General features: G+C 55.1%; 3 protein-coding genes across 3 annotated transcripts in view; all 3 read left to right on the top strand.

Moving 5' to 3' along the window:
- Positions 1 to 10,923, top strand: part of Cyhr1 (cysteine/histidine-rich 1) — a 14,473-nt gene extending 3,550 nt beyond the window's left edge. Inside the window, exons 3-5 of the mRNA XM_013033921.1 lie at positions 7,673 to 7,911; positions 8,391 to 8,602; positions 10,108 to 10,923. Coding sequence (XP_012889375.1) covers positions 7,673 to 7,911; positions 8,391 to 8,602; positions 10,108 to 10,499 — 843 coding nt within the window. The 3' untranslated portion in view covers positions 10,500 to 10,923. The remainder of the gene's footprint in view (positions 1 to 7,672; positions 7,912 to 8,390; positions 8,603 to 10,107) is intronic.
- Vps28 (vacuolar protein sorting 28 homolog (S. cerevisiae)) overlaps positions 9,423 to 15,888 on the top strand; it is a 25,532-nt gene continuing 19,066 nt past the window's right edge. Inside the window, exons 1-2 of the mRNA XM_013033915.1 lie at positions 9,423 to 9,435; positions 12,059 to 12,063. The gene's annotated coding sequence lies outside the window, so the exon portion shown is untranslated. The remainder of the gene's footprint in view (positions 9,436 to 12,058; positions 12,064 to 15,888) is intronic.
- The window catches only part of Tonsl (tonsoku-like, DNA repair protein), a 14,394-nt gene continuing 14,138 nt past the window's right edge, over positions 15,633 to 15,888 (top strand). Inside the window, exons 1-2 of the mRNA XM_013033856.1 lie at positions 15,633 to 15,717; positions 15,801 to 15,885. Coding sequence (XP_012889310.1) covers positions 15,693 to 15,717; positions 15,801 to 15,885 — 110 coding nt within the window. The 5' untranslated portion in view covers positions 15,633 to 15,692. The remainder of the gene's footprint in view (positions 15,718 to 15,800; positions 15,886 to 15,888) is intronic.

The following is a 15,888-nucleotide window of genomic DNA, read 5'->3' as shown; positions in this document are numbered from 1 at the left end:
CGTGTGCCTGGACCTGCCCAAAGCCTCCGTGTACCAGGTAGGGCCGCCGGCCCGGCGCCGCGTCTCCTCGAGGCCGGGCCCGGAGGCCGGTGGCCGGGTACCCTCTCCGATCCTCGCTCCGCCCTCCGCGCCCGCGGGGCCCGCGCCGAGCCCGGAGCGCCCCTTTCGGCCTCGAGCCCCCCTTTTGGCGCTCCGGCTCTCACTTCCCGGCCTTGGCTTCCTTTCTTCCTTAGACCCTGCCTCTCTTCCAGGTTCCGTCAGGGTCCCTTCCTCGAGCCCTCCCCGCCCCCTCCGGCTGGCCGGGCCGAGGGCTGCGTCCAGGTGTCCGCGCTCCCCGCCTCGCCAGCGCCGCCCCTCGCTCCGAGGCGTCCGGGCGCCGGCCGGGGCCTCCGGAGTGCCTGGGTTCTGGCAGCCACACCCCCAACCGTGTCCCTCTACATCTGAACTCCTGTGCACATCTTTTTCTGCTCATCGGAGCCCTGTTTCCGTCCGAAGAACAGGAAGAAGGGAGGGGCTTGTCTCTTCTCTTTGCTCCTCTCTCCCATCCCTGGTCTAGAGGAACTCGCCTGCAAGACGCCCCACACGGGCTGGCTTTTAGGCTGCCAGTGCCACAGATCTTTCCTCATCCTCGGTTGAAGACCCAGTGTGGCAGCTAGACTCAGGGTCTTTGAGGGGTTCCCTGGTCCAGGTGGACGCCTTCTCCACCCTGGTTACTCTACTTCAACATTCAGCCTCTTGAAGAAGCAAAGCAGGATTCCCTGTCAGAATTTTTTCCCCCCACTTCCCCCATCCGGGAGTCAGGAGGATGTTTCTTTCCCTGCTTCTGTTTAGACTGGAGGCTAATCTAGGTTGTTACTTCTGGGTCTCCAGATCCTCTTCCGGCCTGAGGACACAGGTGACCAGGACAGGACACTCACCTTTCCGGGTGTCAGACAGGAGCCAACCAGGTTGTTCTCAGCTGCTGATCTCAGTTCTAACATTTACCCCTTGCTTTGGAGGCCATTTGAACCTGCTCTCCTCCCAGCTCCTTTTTCCTTGCTGTATCTTCTTGGTCCTCCCTGATGGAAGAGTTCTTTTTCTGGGCCTTGAGTCAGACTCTAGCAAGACAAATCAGTGGAGAGGGGAGTCTTGTTTTCTCTCCTGTGCATGGGCTGCAGCCGGACCTTGTGTGACAGGCTTTTGGATGCTGGCTTCTTGGCCCACACATACAGCCACCACTTCTGCTCAGAGCAGATGATGACCAGGCTTCTGAGACTGGCTGGTTCAAACCAGCCTGCCCTATGACGAGAGTGAGCTCTGGCCTGGGCAGCTGAAGGCAGGCAGCTGAGCAGCTGTAGCATTGTGATGGCAGGAGCTGCCCTTCCAGGCTAGACTGCCCAGCAGCTTCCCTGGATGCAAACCTCTGAAGGAAGCTATGGGCATTGACTCTGAGCTGTGGTCCTGCCACTTGTCCCTGCCCCACCTGCATTTTCCCCAGGTAATATGTAGAGCAAGGTGTTTCCCTTTGTTTACAGAAGCCCAGAATCAACAGGCAATGAATTTGAAGGTATGGTTGTGGGAGAACCCTAGATAAGTGTTGGAACTTACTTGGACTAAATGTAGATACTATATAAGATAAGATGGGAGGGGCTGGGGGAAGGAACAAAGCTTCCTGTTGTCTCAGAGCTTCCAGAGATGCCTCCATGGCCTAACAGCACATGCAGTGGCCCTGGAGGGCTTCTGTTGCTATCCCTACTGAGGTTCTATGGGGTCTGGGTAGGTGTAGAGACTGGCATGTTCTACCACTTTAGCCCTCTTTAGTGACCCTTATTGATAGGCTGTCTTCATAGCCCGGTCTCCACCTTCTGCTCCTGCTGGCAACATTTTGCCTGACCCCAGCAGAACACATGGCACTGGCTAGGTGCCAGCCATGCTGTGCATCCTGGAGGCAGGCTCTGGCAATTGCTGTGGGGTCAGAAGAGTTGGAGAAAACCCTACAGAACTCTGGAGTTAGCCGAGTGCATAATGATTTCAAAGGGTATCAGCCAAATGTCAGTTGTGCTGACAGGGAAATTTTAGATGATGATAAGAGCAGATGTGGGGTATAAGCATTGGTTCATATACCTGGTCCTGAGACTGAGCCCTTGCATCCGCACGCAGGGCCAGCTTCCCTGTGGCCTAAACCCACTTATGCACACATCAAAGGCTGGGGAACTTGCTCTGGTGTCAAGCAAAGGCTCTTACTGCTGTGGCCCTTCATGTCAGGTTAAGGGCCACAGAAGGTGCAGCAGATGTGTGCTTTGATGTTCTCTGTGTGGGTGTTAAGTGTATCTTGGGTAACTGGCTTGGCAAGATGTACATCCACCTCCCTGAGTCCTGGGTGAGTCCTTAGAGAGTCCCAGGGAGGCACCAATGGATGTCTGGAGGGCAGCAGGAGCATCCACATAGGAGCTTCTGGATACAGGAAGGCAGGCACATACCCTGCTTTGGGTGCAACCCTGAGACCTGGGGCAGTGTGACCTATTGGCAACTCTGCTTATGGAAATGCCTCTTCTGGGGAAGACCCAGCCTCAGTGGTGCCTGGGATGTTACATCCATAACCTTCCTTGCTCCCCCCAGCTGTCTTGGTACAGCCTTTCATACAAGATTCAATGTGAGGTGGGCACAGGTGGCTCATACCTATAATCCCAGCTACGCGGGAGGCTGAGATCTGAGGATCATGGTTTGAAGCCAGCCCTGGCAGGAAAATCTGTGAGACTCTTATCTCCAGTTAACCACCAGAAAACCAGGAGTGGTGCTGTGGTTCAAAGTGGTAGAGTGCTGGCCTTGAACACAAAAGCTCAGGGACGACACCCAGGCCCTGAGTTCAAGCCCCACAACAGACAAAGCTTTGATGTGGTCCTCCATGGCATAGATGCAGCCCTGACCCTTTCTGTGGATAACAGCCAGCCTAAAGCCTTAGCATTGACATGTTGAGGAAGACACATTAGTTATTCTCACCCTTATGAACTCATGAGTGCAGGGATCAGTGTCATTTGGGGGTAGAAGGGCTCTAACAGACGAGGTTCATTTTGCATCTGGGATGGTGTTTAGCTGCTCCCTCTGGCCTGCCCCCTGTGGCATCATCCTGTCTTCTGCTAGCTTTTTGTCCGAGCTGCCCTCACCACATCCCTGCTCACCTCTGCTCTTCATCTTGGGCTTGTCTGAAGCGGTATGTTTTTTTAGGGCCTTCTTTTCTCCCTGCCACAAGGATTCTCATCCATGTCCACCTGACTCAGGCAGTCTCTGCTCTCAAGGGGAAGAGTTCATACGTTTTAATGCGTTTGCCTCTGCATCTAGTCTCAGCATGGGGGTTGATTACTTGGTTGGCAGGTTAAAGGCCTAGGAAGCAGAGGCAGCTCCGTCTCACCGCTCACAAGGCCTGAGGTCTGTTACCACTGGCTAATGAGCTCTGGAAATAAGTCTGCTTGGTGGTCCAAAATTCTGGACTAAGCCAGGGGGGTTCTAGAGTGTAGCTAGATTGTGTCTTTTGTAATGGTAGTTTGTCATTTTGAATTACTTTTAGACCTGTTTATTTCTGAGGTGGAATCACACTCCAGGGGTTCAGTAGGTCCTTCCTGAGTCCCAGCATCAGAGAGGTTGAATGCAGCTGGCTAAGAGCTTAAATCTACCTCCTTTTATATTTATATTTGTTTTTTATTTTGGACAGTACTGGGATTTAAACTCAATATCTTGTACTTGCTAGGCTGGTACACTACCGCTTGAGCCAAGTCTCTACTAAGAACTTCAAATCCGCCGGGCACCACTGGTGGCTCTCCTGTCATCCTAGCTACTCAGGAAGCTGAGATCTGAGATCACAGTTTCAAAGCCAGCTCAGGCAGGAAAGTCCATGAGACTCTTATCTCCAAATAACCACCAGAAAACTGGAAGTGGCTCTGTGGTTCAAGGAAAGCACCCAGGCCCAAAGTTTGAGCCCTACAACAGACCACCTCCCCCCCCCACACTCTCCCCCCAAAAAAGTCAAATCCAGCCTGGCACTTCTGCCATGCTGAAGTTCATGTCCTTCCTTCTTTCTGGCTACATGACTTTGGATAAGGAGCTAATCCTGTTAGGTCCATGGTTGACGGAGGAGGTTCAAAAAGCTGGATTAAGTATGTGGATTATAACACCTCTAGGTGCTACTGAGCCTGGTGGAGCTTTGCCTGCACCCTAGACACTGGAAGACTCTGGAGAGGAAGGGAGCCTTCACCTGGCTGAGCAGTGCTTTGGGGTTAGTGCAAGCAGCTGGGTTGCAATTTGGCACTAATGTTCTCTATCAAGGGCCTATGGTCCCTTACCTCCTGAGCAGGAGCATACACTGTCCACATGGGTCTGAGTGCCAGCTGGCATCAAGTGCAAAGAATGAGCCCCCAGGGTTTCAAAGGGGTCCTAAAAAGTCAACCGACTGTGAGGAGCATATAACCAACTGGAAGTCATGGAGGCTGTTCCTAAGACTTGTTTATGGCCCCTTGAGCCCAGTGAATCTATCCAATTCCCTTAACCCAGAGAAAAAGCCAGCTTAGATGGATCTGGCCCAGGTATGCATAGGCTGACTGTACATGAACTACCCATAGCAAGGCAGAGGGAAGGACTAGGTGCCGTTCCAGAGGTGTGGGCACAGATGGCTGTTCATAGATTACTTGTGTGTACTCAGCATCTACAAAGGACCTAGGACCTCAGCTTCCCCGTTGATAGAGCCCCCAGGGGCTCTGCCATGGAAGGCCACACATGGTATTTGTTCTAAGCCTGCTTTGGTGTGGGTGCCAAGCCTTGCTGCCAGCCCTGTTGTCTCCCATCTATCAAATTCATCACTTTGTGCACCTGAGAAAAACAGTCACTCAGCCAGGAGTTGGTGGCTCACACTTGTAATCCTAGCTACTCAGGAGGCTGAGATCTGAGGATCACAGTTCAAAGCCAGTCCTGGCAGGAAAGACTGTGAGGCTCTTATCTCCAATTAACCACCAGAAAACCAGAAATGGTGCTGTGGCTCAAGTGATAGAGTGCTACCCTTGAGCAAAAGAGCTAGGGACAGTGCCCAGGCCCAGAGTTCAAGCCCATGATGGACAAAAAAAGAAAAGTAAGAAAGAAAATAAAGAAAACAGTTACTCAGAGGAAAATGATGAGCCCAAGGTTGTTCTGTTGATAACCTGTGGAGTGGGGCCTGAGCCAGCATGATGTCTACCAACCAGCACCTTTTCTGGGAGGTCCTGTGACATCATCCTAGATGATGGGTCCAGGATCTTCCTTGCTGCTGGTGAGTAAGGCAGACTCACCTAGACACTGCAGAGGCTGTTTCTGGAGGCCCCTGGGCTCTTGGGGGCTGACGTATAGTATGTTATATATGGGCTCTATCACCGGCACTGCAGGGAGTAACCGGGGACCCAGCTTCTGGCTAGGCAGTGGGCACAGGTCTGGGCCCAACTACTGTCTGGCCCAGCCAGTGTCAAGGCTGCATATGTAGAGATTGAGTCTTGCTTAGGAAGTTGTGGGAAGGCTCTGGGGCATGATGACCACCTGCTATGGGAAGAGGACAGACTGGTCTGGGTGTTGTCCTCTAGTTTACCTAAATAGCATCCCTTCAGCAGTAGGTGAGGTGTGGGCTGACCCTTGGCTAGGACAGTATATCACAGAACATCTTGGACCTTTCTGTGCTCAGACCTAGCTGAGCTGTTGGGGCTGTGGTTCTCCACATCCCCTCAGCTTGTAGAGTCACCAGGAGGCCCAGGGGAAGCCAGAGGAGGACAAAGATCAGCACTTATCACTAGCACAGAACTGCCTGAGCCTGTGTTGGCCAGAGCTGGCTGAGATTCTGGTGGCACTCTGTATGGGGAGCAAGTGGTGACATGCTTAGTGGCCTCAGTGCTCTCTTGGAGAGGGGCCTAGGACACCTTTCTGAGTCTCCTGGGCTGCTCAGAACCAAGAGGAAAGGCTCAGTGGGCTGAAAGGTAGGAGTTAGTGTCTCCAGTCAAGCTTTTTGAAAACACTAGGAGAGCCAGGCTGCAGCCAGGAGAAATCTGCACAGGCTGATGGACCCTGGACGTAAGTGTACAGAGCCAGGCCCAGATCCTCATCCAAGACCTAGGCAGCTTCTCACCAGGAAGGGCCTGGAGCTGTCCATGTGGATCAGTGTTGGGATAGCGAGTCCTAGGGGGTCTCCCTGCTGGTGACCTGTTGGGTTACCCCGTCCAGGGATGTTCATCAGGTGCTGTGTCTCTGGCTTCACTTCCGGGGGTGGGGGTGGGGGGGCGGGGGAGGGGGAAGCTCCTGAGCTTTCCCTCCCTGGAACACATGGTGATTTGGTGCTATGCTGTGTCCCTACATGCCTTCCAGAACCCATAGCAGCCCTCAGCCCAGACAGTGCTCAGGCAGGTAGGGGCTTTCAGGACCTGTGACTTGGGTTCCTTGTGCTTTCCACAGTTGTGCTGCTTCCAGCCTGGAGTCCACTCCCACAGGCTTCTGGGGGCGGGCAGGACAGCTGGATTGTCTCATTTAGGACCTGCCTCCACCAGCCTCCTGTTCACCAGACTCAGCTTAGCCAGGTCACACTCCTCACCAGTAGTACACATTTTAATTTTTAACTTTACTCAGATTTGAATGCAGATAATATGTGGCATTGCTGTAGAAGCAAGCCTTTCATGTCCTCAGCAGATTCTATCACTCACTGGATCTCAGGCCTGGCCTGTGGGGGCTAAAAGAGCCCCTGAAGCAAGTTTCCAGCTGAGGCTTACCAGCACCCCACCTGTGCAGGTGTGGCACAGTCAGGCAGCTCCTCCCCAGGGCACACTGCAAAAAGGCATCTGTGTGGTGCAGCGAGCGTCAGGCCTCCCCTCATACCGCAGCCCCTCGAAAGCCAAGCCCACATCTATCCTGTATCTCTTGATGGCACCAAGTGGCCCTCGTTGTGTTGGGTGAGTGAGTCACCTGGGATGGGAGTGCTTTTGGCAGCCTGCTGTCCACTGAGCAAGGAAGGGCCTGGCTCCTGCTGGCCCTGCCAAACTCAGCACATGTCTACCTGCGTCCCTTCCTCACCTGCTTCCATCTTGGGCCAACTCAGCTTCCTGCCTGCCGCAGCTTTGTCCCAGGGCTTCTGGAGAAGTCCCGACGGGTAGCTGCATTCCCTGGGTGCTAGCAGCACTGGCCTTCACCACCGAGGGCTGGCATGGATGTACGAGGGTTGAGGTCAGCTAGGGCCAATTCTGGTCCCCTTGTCAGCAGCCTTTCTGAAAGCCAAGGAGAGGGTGCCTGCCTCAGTACAGTCAGCAGCGGCCTCTGCTTCCCTGATGGACGGCTGCTAGCTAAACACTTCTGTTGTGCCAGGCTGAGAGCTGGCGATTCTCGTAAGTCAGGAAAAATGGAAAACCAGGCTTCAAGTCCTGATGTGTTAGCTCAGTGACAGTTCGGCCTCAGGTAGTGGTGCTCTTCATGACTTGAAAAGACCTTGCTCTCCACAGAGCCCAATCTGGCATGTCCCCTTGGAGAATCTCAGCGTTTCTAGACACTAACTCAACTTGGAGCCAGCACACACGCCTTTCTTCATAACTCAGGTCCCTTTGGACAATTGGCCTGACCTGGCTGGAGCCAGCGGGCAGGCGGCACATGCACACGCGAGCCTCCCGAGGGCCTGTGCGCTTCACCTCCCTTTCCTTCTCCGCAGTGTACTAACGGTCACTTGATGTGCGCTGGCTGTTTTATCCACCTACTAGCAGATGCCCGGCTGAAGGAGGAGCAGGCCACATGCCCCAACTGTCGTTGTGAGATCAGTAAGAGCCTCTGCTGCCGAAACCTGGCTGTGGAGAAAGCTGTGAGCGAGCTGCCCTCAGAGTGTGGCTTCTGCCTGCGCCAGTTTCCCCGCTCCCTCTTAGAGAGGCACCAGAAAGAGGAGTGCCAGGACAGGTAACTGCTATTGCCAGGGGTCAGCCACACTGGTGGGGGCTCAGGATAGGGCCGAGAGCCCACCCTAGTAAAAGTATACTTGAGCAGGAAGACCTGCCTGGTCATCATCGGCTACGAGTATTGTATATCCACGAGCCCTACTGTCCCAGGCCGTAGCCACATACCAGAGTTACACGGGGTCCAGGACCATGGTCAGCAGCCACTTTATTGCCCAGTAAAGGAGAGACCCCGCAGCAGTGGATGCAGGAGGCATGCCAGCACACAGATCCTGCACTCCCCCTCGCCTTGCTCCCTCTCCCTTCTCTCCATCCACATGTACACAAATGAGTGCTCCGAACCCATCCTGGCTGGCTGGGGTTACCATTCCATGTGCCTGTAGGGAGAGGTTTGCGGTGGGGCAGACATGGTCTTTGGAGGGTAGCTCGACGTGACTGCCTGTCCCAGACACGGGCATGACCACTGTGCTCACCTTCTTCCAGGGTGACCCAGTGCAAGTACAAGCGCATTGGCTGCCCGTGGCACGGCCCCTTCCACGAGCTGACGGTGCATGAGGCTGCGTGTGCTCACCCAACCAAGACCGGCAATGAGCTGATGGAAATCCTCGATGAGATGGACCAGAGCCACCGCAAGGAGATGCAGCTGTACAACAGCATCTTTAGCCTGCTGAGCTTTGAGAAGATTGGCTACACAGGTGAGGCGCCCTACCACTCGCTGCATGCTGCACAGGTGCTGCCTGGGGCAGAAGGCCCGGGGGCGGGGGGGCAGGGGGCACAGGCTGTGCTGGAAGGCCAGTCTCTGTACAGCGCTTCTTGGCCAAGAGGATACCTTGGGGAAGAAGACAGTTTGGAGACTGAGCAATAGGATAGGCTGACAGGGCCCTAGGGCACACCTGCCTGGCTCTCACAGCAGCTTCTCCCCACCCTGGCCCACCCCAGCAAGGTGGCAACCCCGCTGTGAGCAGCTCCACAGACTTGAGGTGGTTGGAGTCTAGCCGGGAAGTGGGGTGTGTCTCAGGGAGGCCTGGGAGCTCAGGGTGTCACCCTCGGAGCCTGGACCAAGAAGAGTTCTCCATCAAGTCAGGCCCTGCCTTCAAATGGTCCCTCATGTGGCCACACCATCTCCTAAGGCTTGCACGAGCTGTTCAGGGACAGGGCTCCAGAGCAAGCTGAGGGTGCCAGCTCATACGGTAGAACTGGGAATGGAGACCCACAGATGGGCAGGCCGGACTGGGCTATGCCTGTTGGATCTTGTGGCTCGCCTTTGAACATGTCGGGGAACAGAAGCCAGGCCAGAGCCTAGGCCAAAGAGCAGCAAGAAGCATCTGCTGACATTGGGGCCACTCAGGGAAACTCCATCCCTCTACTGCTCGGCCCAGGTGGCCGTGCTCAGAGTGCCCAGGGCAGTTGGGCAGCCAGTCATGCAGAGCTGCCCAGACTGAGCCCGGCTTTTTGTAGGCCATAAAGGCCAAGGGTCCAGGGGACTGCACCAGCAGGAAGCCATGGCCCAGGTTAGGAGCAGCCCTGGCTTCTCTGACCGACGGTGGGGTCTGGGTGAGCTGGGACGAGTGGTTGTGGCAGGGACGCAGAAAGGACTGGCTGCCTGAGAGTCCACGCCTCCACAGAGAGAGACCTGCCAGCCACAGGCTGTGGGCTCACAAGAGGACTGCGCAGGCAGGTCTGCCCACTGACTGATGGCCCCTCAGATGGCCAGGCAGAGCCTGCATCACAGTGCAACCTGAGGACCCTGCGTTCCCCTCAGGCAGGACCAGGCGTCACGTGCCTGCCCGCCGGCTTTTCTGGCAGCTCTGTATTGGAACCAATAAAGTGCACTTGTTCTCAGAACTGCATCCTGTCTGTGTGTCTGCTTACCCTGCCCCTGTGGGGCACTGGGGCTGAGGGTGAAGAGGGAGACCCTGTGGGTTGGCCACACCTGAGATGTGCCCCGACCTCCCACAGCCTCGAGACTCCAGTTAATTGGTACTAATTCTGTTTGTAGTTGTTTTCCCTCCACCAAAGCTTACGCGCCTCCATTGCCATAATTGCGTTGTCTTGCCTTGTGACAAGTAGAGCTGGCTGGGTCCGGTAAGTCGCCTTCCTCCCTGGCCGAGCCTTCCTTGGCCTGGTCGGAGAAGGCACCACCACCAGGCCCTGCCCAACATTAACAGTTGGCCGTTTCCGGCCCTGTCTGTCTCCACAGAGGTTCAGTTCCGGCCTTACCGCACGGATGACTTCATCACGCGCCTATACTATGAGACGCCGCGGTTCACGGTGCTGAACCAGACATGGGTCCTGAAGGCTCGTGTGAATGACTCGGAGCGCAATCCCAACCTATCGTGCAAGCGCACGCTTTCCTTCCAGCTGCTCCTCAAAAGCAAGGTTACAGCACCCTTGGAGTGTTCCTTCCTGCTGCTCAAGGGCCCCTATGACGATGTGAGGATCAGTCCCGTCATCTACCACTTTGTCTTCACCAATGAGAGCAATGAGACGGACTACGTGCCGCTGCCCATCATCGACTCCGTGGAGTGCAACAAGCTGCTGGCTGCCAAGAACATCAACCTGCGGCTTTTCCTATTCCAAATACAGAAATAGGCCGGGCCCAGGATGCCCAAGGAGCGGAGGGCCATTGCCAGCACCGCCGTCCCACTCCCCCCTGGCTCGGCAGCGGCTTCACACGACTATCTGATCATTTTAGCAAAGGAGAACAAACCAACCAAGCACTGGGAAAGTCTGCATGCGTGTGCAACAGGGTCCCTGCCTCCAGCTCACCCCCTTCACCCCTGCCTCTCCCTCCTGCGGGCAGCCAGAGGCTGGGCTGATCACAGAGGAAACCACTCTGGGCGCCCCAGGCACACAGGGCAGGCGGCAAGGTGGGTAAGAAGCCGGCCGCCTCTGCCCCAGTCCCTACCCTCAGCGAGGTGGGCTGCCTGCTCTGGTTCCCTGGCTGGGCTCAGGGGCCCTCACTGACTTCAGACGGCATATTTGATTGCAATTAAAAAGGCAGCCTTGTTTCCTACTTTCTGTTTTGTTGGAGGGGAAGGCGTGGCCGTGAACAGACTGTGTGGGAACTTTGGTTTAGCCTAGGAGTCTAAACCTTCCCTGTCTCCCACCTGTGTGTGCTCCCCAGGAAAGACTCAGAGACACTGCCGGGCACTCTGGTCTGTCGCAGATGTTGGGAGGCCTGTCCAGGGAAAGCCAGGGAGGGTTGGGGCTTCCTCAGCCGCCGGCTGCAGGAAGGCAGGACTTGACCACCCAGGGCTCAGCAAATGTTTTCGGAACGCAGGGTGAAATTGTCTTTTCCCAGGAAAAAAATTAAACTCTTTACAGGCTCTTCTATAAGTGATGCAATTTTAGTGAGAGAATCCATTCACGACTCAGCCTTGAGTGGAGGGCCCTCCTCCGGGCGGGAAGGACGCAGCCTCAGCTGCTGGCTGTCAAAGTCTAGGCAGCTGCCCCACATGACTGCTCATCTTAATTGGGAAGCCACTGCCGGAGTCAGGCAGGACAGTGGCTTGTTGCCTGAGGGAGGTGGGCCCTCTCCAGCCTTGACCTCGCCATTCTCCATTCTCGGAGCCTGAGTAGGACCAGTGTTTGGGCCTCACAGGGTAGACAACAGCCCTTCATGGAGGGTCTGAGCCTGGTTCTTCCCGGGGACCTCCGAGCTACTGTGAAGATGAAGACTTACCCAGTTCAGTCCTGCTCAAGAGATGGGGGTCCTCTGTGATCACTCTTCGTTTCTTTAAATACCAAAGAACTGGTTTCCTCTGTCCTAGGCAGGCCGCCTCAGCAGCTCCCCTGTAGGGTCTGGTCCCCCACTGCCACACTACCGCATTCCCATGCTCTTCCACGTTGAGAGGCAGTGTCACCCTAGTTGTATGTGTGGCAGTCATTATACGACTGCCCCTGGATCTCCGCCTGCCTCTGACCCTTAGGGCAGCAGGCTGAGAGATGCAGAGAAAGGACCAGACCGTGGTACAGACACAAGCCGATTCTTGAGCATGGCTAGGTATACAGACCAGTGCAGACCTCCACATCAGCTCTCCCTTCCACCGCGACCCTCTGCCCCCTCCCAGGCTGAATGGTTCTCAAAGCTATTTCTGAGGGTCCTATGGGTGGCTTGCAGGAATTCGCTCCTGCAAAGCTGACCTGACAAGCCTAGGTTGGGAAGAGGTAGGAATCTGCCCTGTGCAAAGGAAGACCTCACTCCTGGTCCCAAAACCTCCATGGGAGCATGGCCTTTGACTTAGACACAGCCCTGCGACTTCCCCTGGCCTCGGGGAAGGGGGGTGGCCCCTTTCTCTCTCTCTCTCTCTCACACACACACACACACACACACACACACACACGCGCGCGCGCGCGCGCACACAGAAGCCCCTCTAGCTTGACTTGTGCTGCGTTTGGTGTGAGGGCGGCTGGCAGGTCTTCTGAGGCAGGGAAAATGGGAGGACTCGCCCAGGCACTCTCAGGCTGCAAGGACATAGGGGTGGCAAAGCTCTCTGTGAAGGTCTGTGTGGCTGCTGGGCTGGGAGGCCATAGGAGGATGGGGGCCTTGGGGCTGAGTCCTGCAGCCCTGCTTGCTGGGACTGGCAGCCCTGCATGGGGTCAAGGGACAGTGGGGCTCGCCCAGGGCACACGGGGATGAGGCAATGCCCTTCCTAGGGGTGTTATCTATCTTAGGGTGTCAGGGAGAGCTACCAAGGCATCCTCCGTGTGACCTCTGCACTACGGCTTTTAACTGAAGCAGCAACCTTGCGGCCTAGGGAAGAGAACCTGACACCAGAAGACTAGCACATCTCAGATATGCTGGAGATGGCACTGATAGCCTGTGGCATTGTCCCTGTGGGCTCTTCATTGTTAGGGGCACCACTTACACTGTCTTGTCTCCAGAACCCTACATCACCTTGTTGTCTTGAGCTGGTCTTCTATCTGTCGCTCGGGGATGGGGGTGTCAGCTTTGGCAGATGTGGGGGAAGCCAGGAGGACATAGGCCAGGCCAGGACTCTCCCCTCCCCCTCTTACCCACTTCCTGTGAGCACTCCGTCCTTCAGATTGCCCAAAGTGAGACATTTACAAAATTAATAAAATAATTTTTTAAAGAGCAGAACAAGAAGTGTTTTATGGCAGTTGGAAATGACTTACAGGTCACTTTTGTGGTTTGTGTTTTCTTTGAATATTTTCTGTATGTGACTATCCTTTAAAAAAAAAAATACTCCAAACCATGTGTTGTCTGTGTCTCCTTACCAGAATACAACCTGCCTCCTGGGCTCTGCCAGCCTCCCTGCCCAGCCCACACAGGCTCCAGCCCAGGCCTTCAGCTCTGTGTAGCATCTTCTGCAGTGTGTAAATGGGGCTCCTGGGGGCTGCACTGTCCTGTGGACTGTGGTGAGAAAAACAGTTCATATTTTCCCCAACAACTCTGGGGTACTTCTTCCTGTCCTCACTCTATTTTCCTGAGCCAGTCTCTGATTCTGCACCTTGTTCCTCATCCCCCACTCCTCTTTCTTCATAGTGCCCTCACATACTTTACTAGCTTGCTCTTTCTTGACTTTGGAACCATGATGAGGAAGGGCTTATCTCTGCAGACCTCCAAGTCATGTCCTAATACCTCAGATCCAACTAGAAGCCTAGCACAACACCTCACCCCCCTAAAGGTGGACTACCTGCATCCAATTCCCTCTCTCCCAGCTTCCCCTTCATAACTCTGTAAGTTTGGTCTTGCCCACCCTTGGAGCCCAGCTTCAGCCAGTACCAGGCCAGCACTGCCTCTTGTCTGGCCCTGACAATCTCTAGGTTTCTCTTCCCTCCATACCACTCTCCCCAGTAGGTCATGCTGTCAGCTAGCTGGAAGTTATACTTTGTTGTCTGTGTGTGTGTGTGTGTGTGTGAATTCAGGGCACTGAGCTTTTTGCTTAGGCTAGCTCTATACCACTTGAGCCACAACTCCACTTCTAGCTTTTTGGTGGCTAACTGGAGATAAGTGTCTCATGGGCTTTGCTGCATAGGCTGGTTTCAGACTGTAATTCTCAGATGTTAGCCTCCTGAGTAACCAAGATTACAGGCTCCATTATCTATTTTGATCAAAATAGAATATAAAACCATGGGCTGGGAAGGTGGCTCAGTGGTAGAGTGCTTACCTTGCATGCATGAGGCCCTGGGTTCGATTCCTCAGCACCACATAAGTAGGGAAGAAAAAAAAAAGCTGGAAGTGGCGCTGTGGCTCAAGTGGTCGAGTGCTAGTCTTGAGCTGAAGAGCTGAGGGACAGCGCCCAGGCCCAGAGTTCAGGCCCCACGACCGGACTCCCCCCCCCCCAAAAAAAAAGAATAGAAAACCATGTACCAGTGGTTCATGCCTGTAATTCTAGCTACTCAGAAGGCTGAGATCTGTTCTGAAGGGTCATAACTTAAGCAGAAAAGTTCACAAGACTCCCATCTATGAAATAACTAGCAAAAAGCTAGTGCAAGCTGAGCAAACACAAGATCCTGAATTCAACCTATCTATCTCCCACTTCTGAGGCTGTTGGCTTCGCATCCCACCTCCTCTGGGGCCTTCAGAACACAGCCAGGTGCCTGGTGCTAGGTTGCCACATAGACAGTCTTCAAGTCAACAGGAGATGGACACTCCAGAGATTTATCATATCCTCTGAGTATGAAATTTGGGTTACAGCCAGACACTGGTGGCTCATGCCTGTAATCCTAGCTTCAGGAGGCTGAAATCTAAGGATTGCAGTTCAAAGCCAGCGTGGGTAGGAAAGTCCGTGAGACTGGTGATCAAAGAAAAAGAGAAATTTGGTTTACAATGTTTGGAGCCTAAACCCTATGTCCTTCTTACCTCTCAACACAAGTAGTTTTGCAGTTTTCCAGTGTCGTTACCTTGTTTTCCAGTGATACAGCTGTTGCTCTTAGTTTTCCTGGGGCTTGAGTCTTCAAATGTGACAGGCACAGGCCACAGGCGTGCCAGTGGATCTAATTAACCCTAATTGCAGATGTGGTCATTTCCCAGGGCACCGGTTAGAATTAAGCCCGCATACCTGAATGCTCAAGTTTGGTTGGGTTGGGCTTTTGTCTGTAGCACTGTATCCTGTCCCCTAGCTTTTCTGCTCAAGGCTGGTACTCTACCACTTGAACTACCTCCACTCCCGACTTTTGGCTAATGGCAGATTAAGTTTCGTAGACTTCTCTGCGCAGGCTGGTTTCGGATCGGTCCTCAGATCTCAGCTCCCTGGGTAGCCAGGATTTCAAGTGTCAAGCACAGATCACTTTCACTTCTTCCGTAAACCTGAGGGTGGTCTGCGTTTTAAAGTTACAAGTGTAACTTGTCAGTGTAACTTGTTGCTTTAATTCCAGGGAGAAACCTTTGATGAAAAGGCAAGTGGACACAGACGCAGGGAGGGCCGGGCCGGGGCCCAGACCGGGGCTGCGAGCCGGCGGCAGCCCGGGGCCTCACCCCAAGGGGCAGCGGGAAAGGGGGACGGGCCACCCTCGCCTCCGGCTGCGTCCAGGTCGGCGCTTCTACCCCGGCAACAGGGGATCCCGGCAGGCCCGAGGCTTCCGGGCGGGGCGGAGGCTCGGCTCGCACCTTTAGCGGCCGCGGCCTCCGGACTACACTTCCCAGCATGCTTCGCTCACCGCGCATCCCGCGGCCAGGGGCTGGAAAACGCATGCGCAAGGAGCCTGCGCGTGGGCCCGTGTGGGCGGGGTCGCGGCGGGACGCGGGAAGTCTGGATCCCTACGGCCGCCGCTGCGGTGCCTGGGGTGGGGCGGCGGCGGTGCTAGAGGCGGCCGGAGATGAGCCTGGAGCGCGATCTTCGCCGTGGGTGCCCCGGGGCGCGTGCTAGGACGCCGGGCGGGCGTGGGGCCGAGGCTTAACCCTGGGTTCTTTTCTCTCCCCGTTAGAGCTGAGCAAAGCCAAAGCCAGGGCCCAGAAGAGCGGGCAGCTGCGCGAGGAGGCCGCCTGCTGCCAGCAACTGGGGGAGCTGCTGGC

The sequence above is a fragment of the Dipodomys ordii genome, unplaced genomic scaffold, assembly GCF_000151885.1.
Source record: "Dipodomys ordii isolate 6190 unplaced genomic scaffold, Dord_2.0 Scaffold179, whole genome shotgun sequence".
Taxonomy (NCBI): domain Eukaryota; kingdom Metazoa; phylum Chordata; class Mammalia; order Rodentia; family Heteromyidae; genus Dipodomys; species Dipodomys ordii.
Note: the sequence above shows the minus strand (reverse complement) of the source record. Positions and strands in the feature narration are given on the sequence as shown.